The sequence below is a fragment of the Aethina tumida genome, chromosome 4, assembly GCF_024364675.1.
Source record: "Aethina tumida isolate Nest 87 chromosome 4, icAetTumi1.1, whole genome shotgun sequence".
In the NCBI taxonomy this organism is placed as follows: domain Eukaryota; kingdom Metazoa; phylum Arthropoda; class Insecta; order Coleoptera; family Nitidulidae; genus Aethina; species Aethina tumida.
The window spans coordinates 22,382,768-22,391,480 of NC_065438.1; the positions used below are offsets into that span (position 1 = coordinate 22,382,768).

An 8,713-nucleotide genomic window follows, 5' to 3' on the forward strand; every position below is an offset into this window, starting at 1 on the left:
TTTTATTCTTTATTGTAAGTTTTATCAGTTTGAGACTCTGATTTTTGGATCCAGTTACAAGGATACAATAAAAGAAGATACTGAATAGCACTGTTTACATTTAGAATCATTTTTAGTAGTTTTAAAACGAATTTATCTCTAGTTTATGAAAAATTCCTTAAATTCTAATTGTGCAACGATAAAATCTTTACTAGTTATATTGCAGCCGTTTTTATTCTTCACTACAAAATATTTTTCTAGATGATCGACGATAATCTAACGTGTTTAACATGACTCAAAAGTTGAATTATGTCATCAATTAATTGGCGAAATTAAATTAAATCATCATTCCGTTTTGGTGGTCCTTTCAAAATTCAATCCGTATTCGTGCGACGAAATAATGCAACCTCAAACCGTTTATGGTTTTGTCCTTACCAATTTGTACCGCATAAAACCCGCTAATTATTATATAATTAATATAACCAAGGATTTCCCAACGGTCATTGTCAAATTGGTCGTCTTGTTTTCATCGTTCGACATCGCCAAACAGTGAAGCTGATCGGAATGTGCGATTAATTCGATACAAAATAACGTTGTGCAACGCGGTATGAACAAATTTAACAGAAAACAATCCGCTTCAAGATGCGAGGATACGAACGAAGAAAACAATCATTAAAAATGACGAACAATAGATAATGAAGATTGTGCATTTTAATATGCACTTTAGCACAAGGTTTTTTCAAGGCACATTTATTTATCCGTGATTGCCGTCGATTTTCGATAGCGACACTACTTCCTAGGAATTATCGTGCGTCGAAGTCGCATTCCGCAAACGACGACGACACGATAATTACCCCGTTGGCGCGTACGATGGACTGAATGAAAACGAAAATCGCGTTAAGGTCGAAGAAAGTGCTTGTTTACCTTTTTGCGATGCGGCTCACGCGGATCCGAACGCGAGCAGGACGCATCTTATATGTGGAAAAGAAAGCTGCCCGGTTATTGATTCTCCATCGATTGTTCAGTGGTTTTCCGAACGGTTTTTCTCGTTTTTTCGTTTAGAAAAATGTCTGAATTAACAATGGGATTTATTTATTGAACCTAAAGATTCCAATTATTACATTAATGTAGCAAAAAGTTTGATTTTTCCATTATTGCTTTGATTTCTTGTTTTTATTTCGGTCATGTGTTGGTGAAACCTTTCACCTTCTTCACCGCTTTGTTCACCTCGATTTTCTAGGAAGAAAACCAAATGACCGAAGAGAAAATGAATCCTAACTGTCTTAATTGAACTTGAAAATCGAAATTGAATGGTTTGATAATGAATATGTCTTAAAATGAATAAGAATTAATTGAAAAGTTTCAAGTCATGCATAACAATTGGATTGTTTATTTTTGTAGCAAGATGACAGACAACCTAATTAGAACATTAGTATTGCTCCTGAAAGTTTTTAAGGACTCTTTGGAATGTTCCTAAGCAGATTTGTTTAATACATTCTTCTGTTTAAAATGTAATGATTTGAAGACCATTTGGAATTACCTACTTAATTTAAATTTATTGATAATATTTTTTACCGATGTTATGTTAGGTTAGGTTAGCACATATTTGTACTTGTTTAAGGTATTGAATAAATGTATAAAAAAATTGAGATATTGAAACTATTTATGTTGAAAAAAACTACTCAACTGGTGAAAATGACAGTCAAAATATAGTTGAATATTTCACAACTGTAATTAAGTTACATTTTTTCCACTACAAACCAGGTTAGATTAGGTTACAGCAGCTAATATTTAAATATACCACCAATACAATTGAAATAGCAGGAAATTTTGAATCAGTCATATTTTATCGGTTTTAAGAGTTTATATGAGTAAAATTATTTAGATTAAACAGCTTATACACCGTCTTCTTGTTCTTGCAATACAATGTTCTTTTCTATCCCGTGCTAGGTTATGTTAGGTTATATTTGTAATTGAATAAGGTATTGATTAAATATATGAAACATGAGATATTCAAAGATTTTATGTTGAAAAAGAGCTACTCAACTGGTGAGAATGACTGAAAACAGACAAATATTGTATACAGAATCCACAACTGTAATTCATTTACTTTTCTCCTAATATAAATCAGGTTAGGTTAGGTTACAGCAGCTAATATTTAAATATACTACAAATAGAATTGAAATAGCAGGACATTTTGAATCAGTCATTTTTATCGGTTTAAACAGTTTATATGAGTAAAAATATTTAGATTAAGCAGCTTATACCCCGTCTTCTTGTTCTTGCAATTCAATTTTCTTTTCTATCTTGTGCTAGATTATTTAAGTTATATTTGTTATTGAATAAGGTATTGATTAAATATATAAAACATGAGATATTGAAAGAATTTATCTTGAAAAAATCTACTCAACTGGTGGTAATGACTGAAAACAGACAAATATCGCATAAAAAATCCACAACTGTAATTAATTTACTTTTTTCCCAATATAAACCAGGTTAGGTTGGGTTACAGCAGCTAAGATTTAAATATATCACCAATACCATTGAAATAGCAGAAAATTTTGAATCAGTCATTTTTTATCCGTTTTAACAGTTTATATGAGTAAAATTATTTAGATTAAGCAGCTTATACACCTTCTTCTTGTTCTTGCAATTCAATTTTCTTTTCTATCTCGTGCTACGTTATGTTAGGTTATATTTGTAATTGAAGAAGGTATTGATTAAATATGTAAAACTTGAGATATTGAAAGAATTTATGTTAAAAAAAAAGCTATTCAACTGATGAGAATGACTGAAAACAGACAAATATTGCATAAAAAATCCACAACTGTAATTAATTTACTTTTCTCCCAATATAAATCAGGTTAGGTTGGGTTACAGAAGCTAATATTTAATTATACTACCAATACAATTAAAATAGCATGAAAACAGTTTATATAAGTAAAAATATTTAGATTAAACAGCTTATACACCGTCTTTTTGTTCTTGCAATTCAATTTTCTTTTCTATCTCGTGCTAGGTTAAGTTATATTTGTAATTGAATAAGGTAATGATTTTATATGTAAAACTTGAGATATAGAAATTATTTATGTTAAAAAAAATTACTCAACTGGTGAGAATGACTGAAAACAGATAAAAATTGCATGAAGATGCCACAGCCGTAATTAATTTACCTTTCATCCAATATAAACCAGGTTAGGTTGGGTTACAGGAGTATATTTAAATATACTACTAATACAATTGAAATAGCAGGAAGTTTTGAATGAGGGATTTTTCAATGACTTCTTGTTCTTTCTATCTATATGGCTCTGCTAAGATTTTAAAATTTTTGTGATTGAATATCAATTAAAAATATTTCTATTATTTAATAAGAAAACATTAAACATGCATTAAAGTAAATCCCAAAGAGTAAATAGCAATTTTAGAAATTGGTAATGGACAAATTCAGTGGGCCGTCTAGACCGATGGTGTTTAGAAAATCGAAAATTAATCGATTTCCGAGAAAACCACACTCGCATTTCGGCCGAAAGGGCCATCGTCCTGTGGCCCCGTCATCGGTTCCCCGCTTTCACCGAGATTCCTCGTTCACGGGGTCAAGGTGGATGGCCCCACCACCTGCGGTACATAAATCACCGTCCGTACGCCACCTCTTCGTCATTCGCTCCGCACGCATCGCAAGGAACACAGTTTTGGGGTTCGGACAGGTGTTGAATTGAAGTGAAGAAGAGTTATTTAATTCGAACGAAACGGAAATGGAATTGAAGACGTGTGCGGTGCTGTTTGGTCTTTTGGCCGTTGCGGTAGCCCAATTCCCCAATGGGAGAATCCTCGAGCCGCCGGTGCCGCAGTTGTGCGCCCAGAGGGTAATTCACGAAAGGACTCCCGATGGTAAGTTTTGCTTTTCCGTTTGAATTTTTTACTTAAATTCGTACGTTGTTTAATTTGGTTACACGTGGTTCTAGTATGTTTTAAAACTGTAAATTTGTAAGTTTTTGTCTAAAAAAAATGTGAGAAAAAAATGCAAGAACAAATTTATATAGTTTAAATGTTTCTATTATAATAATTTTATAAATTAGTTCCATTTTGTTCAAATGCTTTAGTTTATCGAAAATTAAAAGAATTTTTTCAGTAAATAACAATTAATAAGCAATAAATAAAATAAATTTACAAGTTTCTATGTAGAAAAAAATTATAGAAATTTATTGTTAAAATATTCAATAGTATATAATATAGGAAATTAGTAATACAATTAATGTATTACTTTATTGTAAATAAATGTATTACACATAAAACAAAAAAAATGTATTATAAATTATATAATATTAAGTCATTATTCATAATAAAATTAAATATACAATAAAAATTTTTGTTTAAAAATAATAAAAAATAATTGACATATGAGGAAGTAAATTTAAATTAACTATTCATCTTAGCAGTCAGTGTTAACAATATTATAACCACTTTGATATTTAAATTTAAATGTAAAATGTCAATGGTTTGGCATTTATTGATTTGCAGTTATTTTATTTATCATTTAAATTTTAAATTTTATTAGTTTATTTTAACTGAGTTTTAAGAAGACATAAAAAATAAGAGCTTTTTGTTTTCCATCTTGTACACCACAATAATCAATATGAGCAATACTTTTAATGGGAGGCAATTTTAATTTTTTATTCCCATCAACAATATTCTACAAAAAACTGATCAAGTTTGACCTGTTGAATTAGTTTGGAAGCTTTCTTTATTAAAAAAATAAAAAAATAACACATTTTCACAGAATGTTTAAATAATTTGTAATTTTTTCTATCAGCTTTTCGTTTTTCTGTGCTATGATCCACAATATTTAATAAATATCATATTTATCAGTCCACCTTATCTGAGTATTCAGAAGACAAGAAAAAAATTAGAGTTTTTTATAGTTTTTCTATCCTGCAAGTTACAATTTTCAATAAAAGTATATTTATCTTAAAGAATTGGTTGTGTAAATTATATTCTTCTAATTCATTTAGATTATTTTAAATTATTTTTAAAAATTCACCAACAAATGGTATTAATGGGAGACAATTTTAATTTTTTATTCCCATCAACAATATTCTACAAAAAACTGATCAAGTTTGACCTGTTGAATTAGTTTGGAAGCTTTCTTTATTAAAAAAAATAAAAAAATAACACATTTTCACAGAATGTTTAAATAATTTGTAATTTTTTCTATCAGCTTTTCGTTTTTCTGTGCTATGATCCACAATATTTAATAAATATCATATTTATCAGTCCACCTTATCTGAGTATTCAGAAGATAAGAAAAAAATTAGAGTTTTTTTTTTGTTTTTCTATCCTGCAAGTTACAATTTTCAATAAAAATATATTTATCTTAAAGAACTGATGATGAAATTTGTATTTTTCTAACACATTTTGATTATTGTAAATTATTTTTAAAAATTGACCAACAAATATTATTAATGGGAGGCAATTTTAATTTTTTATTCCCATCAACAATATTCTACAAAAAACTGATCAAGTTTGACCTGTTGAAATAGTTTGGAAGCTTTGTTTATTAAAAAAATAAAAAATAACATTTTCACAGAATGTTTAAAACAATTTCTCATTTTTTCTATTACATTTTCGTTTTTCTTTGCTATAATGCACAATATTTAATAAAGACCATATTTATCAGTCTTCCCTATCTGAGTATTCAGAAGACAAGAAAAAAATTAGAGTTTTTTTTTAGTTTTTCTATCCTGCAAGCTACAATTTTCAATAAAAATATATTTTTATTTAATATTATTGGTATTCTTCTAACTCATTTAGATTATTTTAAATTATTTTTTAAAATTGACCAACAAATACTATTAATGGGAGGCAATTTTAATTTTTTATTCCTATCAACAATATTTTACAAAAAACTGATCAAGTTTGACCTGTTGAATTAGTTTGGAAGCATTCTTTATTAAAAAATAAAAAAATAACAAAATTTTTATATTAGTTTATGTTTTTTTATAGTGTAATCCACAATATTTAATAAAAACGATATTTATTATTCTACTTTATCTGACTATTCAAAAGACATGAAAAAATAAGAGTTTTTTAGTTTTTCTATTTTGTAAATTACAATTTTCAATAAAAATATGTTTATCTTAAAAAATTAATGGTGAGAATTGTATTTTTCCATCTTATTGAGATTATTTTAAATTATGTTTAAAAAGTTACCAACCATTACTATAAATGGGAGACAATTTTATATTAATGAATATGGGAGCATATTAACTTAAGTTTTCTGGTAAACAATTAATATGTCGTGACCATTAAAGTGATTCCTGTTAACATTAATATTATAATAAATTATAGAAAACCCGGTGACATTAATAGTAAATGCAGATGCCTCAAGATTTAAATAATCAAATTCATTAACACCAGGATATATTTTCTGACCACCATCACCTTGAAAAGTTACATAATATCACACCTTATGCAAATACACCCATGCACTAAAGTTTGTTTGTTTTAATTATGAGCGAGCAAATAAAAAAAAACCACATCCTTATCTCAGCTCAAAATAATTATTAATTAAACGGTGACAAAACAATACAACACGAACAATTTTTATCTTGATCGTGTGAAACAATGGCTGGTAGTTAATTCGTTTACTTTCACGGTGCGATTTTTACTCCTTTTTGAGAACAGATCACACAACTCTCACCATCCCCGCCGTCTGTTTCATGTGTCACACACATCGGTTTCTTTTAAATGTAAATTTTCGTCCGATTTGATTTTTTATTTCGTGCCACCATAACCCAGAAACCATTTCTTCTCCGTGGCACGCCTAATCGATGTGTTTGTGGGTGTGAAGAAAGTTTGAATTACCGTTGGTTTTTTTTTTCTGTCGCACAGGTAAAGGTTACTTCTTCAGCTGGAGGGATCCGGCCTTAAAAGGTGTGGAGGAGGACTGGTTGGGCGGCAGAAACTTCTGCAGGAAACGTTGCATGGACCTGGTCTCACTGGAGACGAGTGCCGAGAATGAATGGATCAAGAAACGTATCGTAGACGAGAAGGTATTATTATTATAAATGTTTATCCATTGACCTACAATTTAGGCAGTAAAAAACGTTATTAAATTTATTAATAACGTTTTTTGTGGCGCACGTATTGAATAGTAATCATCAATGATTACATGTGAAGGAGGAAATAATATTATGATTCAAAAACACTGTTAAATATACAGTTAAATCCGCTCCTTGCATACTGAATGAGTCTTCAAGGTTTTAGTACGTGCATATCAATTAGATATTAGACAAATTCACTTCAAAACCCTCAGCAAGACACTGCTCATGCGCAGTGATGCAGCGGTGATTTACTGCGCAAGCGCATTCTAACCAATACTCCTTGTGACAGGTCAAATACATCTGGACGTCGGGCAGATTGTGCGATTTCAAAGGCTGCGACCGTGCCGACCTTCAACCCCTGAACGTGAACGGATGGTTCTGGACCGCCGTGCTGCAGAAACTCGCCCCGACCACCCAACGCGACCAGAACGATTGGTCCGAGAGCGGCGGCATCGGCAAACCCCAGCCGGACAACCGTGAGGCGCAACAGGGCGGCGCCACCGAAAACTGTTTGGCCGTTTTGAATCAGTTCTACAACGACGGCGTTAACTGGCACGACGTCGCCTGCCACCACCGCAAACCGTGGGTGTGCGAGGAGAACGACGATTTGCTCAAATACGTGCGCTACACCAACCCGACGTTGGGTGTTTAAATATTTGAAATGACGGGTCGCGCCCCTGGACTGATTTAATTTGATTAATTTATTTGTTTTATTGACGTAAGTGTATTTTATGCTGTTTGTAAATTGTGCTAGTAGACTAATAAAGATTTTAAGTTAATGCCATTTAGTTTTATTACTCGGATGATGATTTCATGATTTAATCGACAATTTTTGTACCGAGTTGTAAGCAAAGCCATAAATAAAGTTAATGGAATGGTTTGGATATAATTTAATATAAAAGATGTGTATAAATTTGTAACTATTATTTACACAAGATGGTCATTATTTAGAATCAGGTAGAATACGACGAATAATGAGGAAAATCATATTTAAATTTGGTACGTATTATCCCAAAATACATCTACAAGTAGCGTAGGATTAAAATTATAAAAATTTCTTAGAAATTGTCGTAATTTGAAAATTTGCTTCTTTGTACAGATTTTTAATATTTTTGGAATTTCGTACAGATTTCAAATTTTCAGCTATATTTTTGAAAATATTTCTTATTCAGAATAGTAAAATTAAAATATTTATTGACAGCATAAATATTATTTATATTGTCATTTTATCTCACAAATTTAATTTGATATTTGGTAAGAGATTTTCTAAAAATTGGGACATTTTTATAATTGTTGAAAATTGCAAACTTTTTGTAATTCGTAATTTCGTAATGACATTTTGAAAAATAATCTTGACCTTGGTAATGATAAATTTTCTTAACAAGTTTTGTTCAAAATTTTAATATTTCTAAATTTTACAATTTTAAATAAAATGAAAAATATTTTATTAAATTTTTTCTTAATAAAGCGAACACTTTTTAGAATTTACACTGGTCACTTAAAAAATTTTAAAATTTCAAAAATGTCTGAAAATTTTGTAATTTTTTTAATTTTAATAACGTTGAAATTTGAACTTTTTTTAAAAAAGTAATATCAACATTTTATAATTTTTTACCAAATATTTTGAAATTTTC

General features: G+C 29.7%; 1 protein-coding gene across 1 annotated transcript; it reads left to right on the forward strand.

The window, feature by feature from the left end:
* The first annotated feature begins 3,630 nt into the window (after positions 1–3,630).
* LOC109604359 (uncharacterized) lies at positions 3,631–7,858 on the forward strand. Its single transcript, XM_020020880.2, has 3 exons — positions 3,631–3,867; positions 6,868–7,028; positions 7,369–7,858. Exons 1-3 carry the CDS (start codon positions 3,732–3,734, stop codon positions 7,729–7,731), a joined length of 660 nt encoding a protein of 219 aa, XP_019876439.2. The 5' UTR covers positions 3,631–3,731; the 3' UTR covers positions 7,732–7,858.
* Positions 7,859–8,713: the final 855 nt, after the last annotated feature.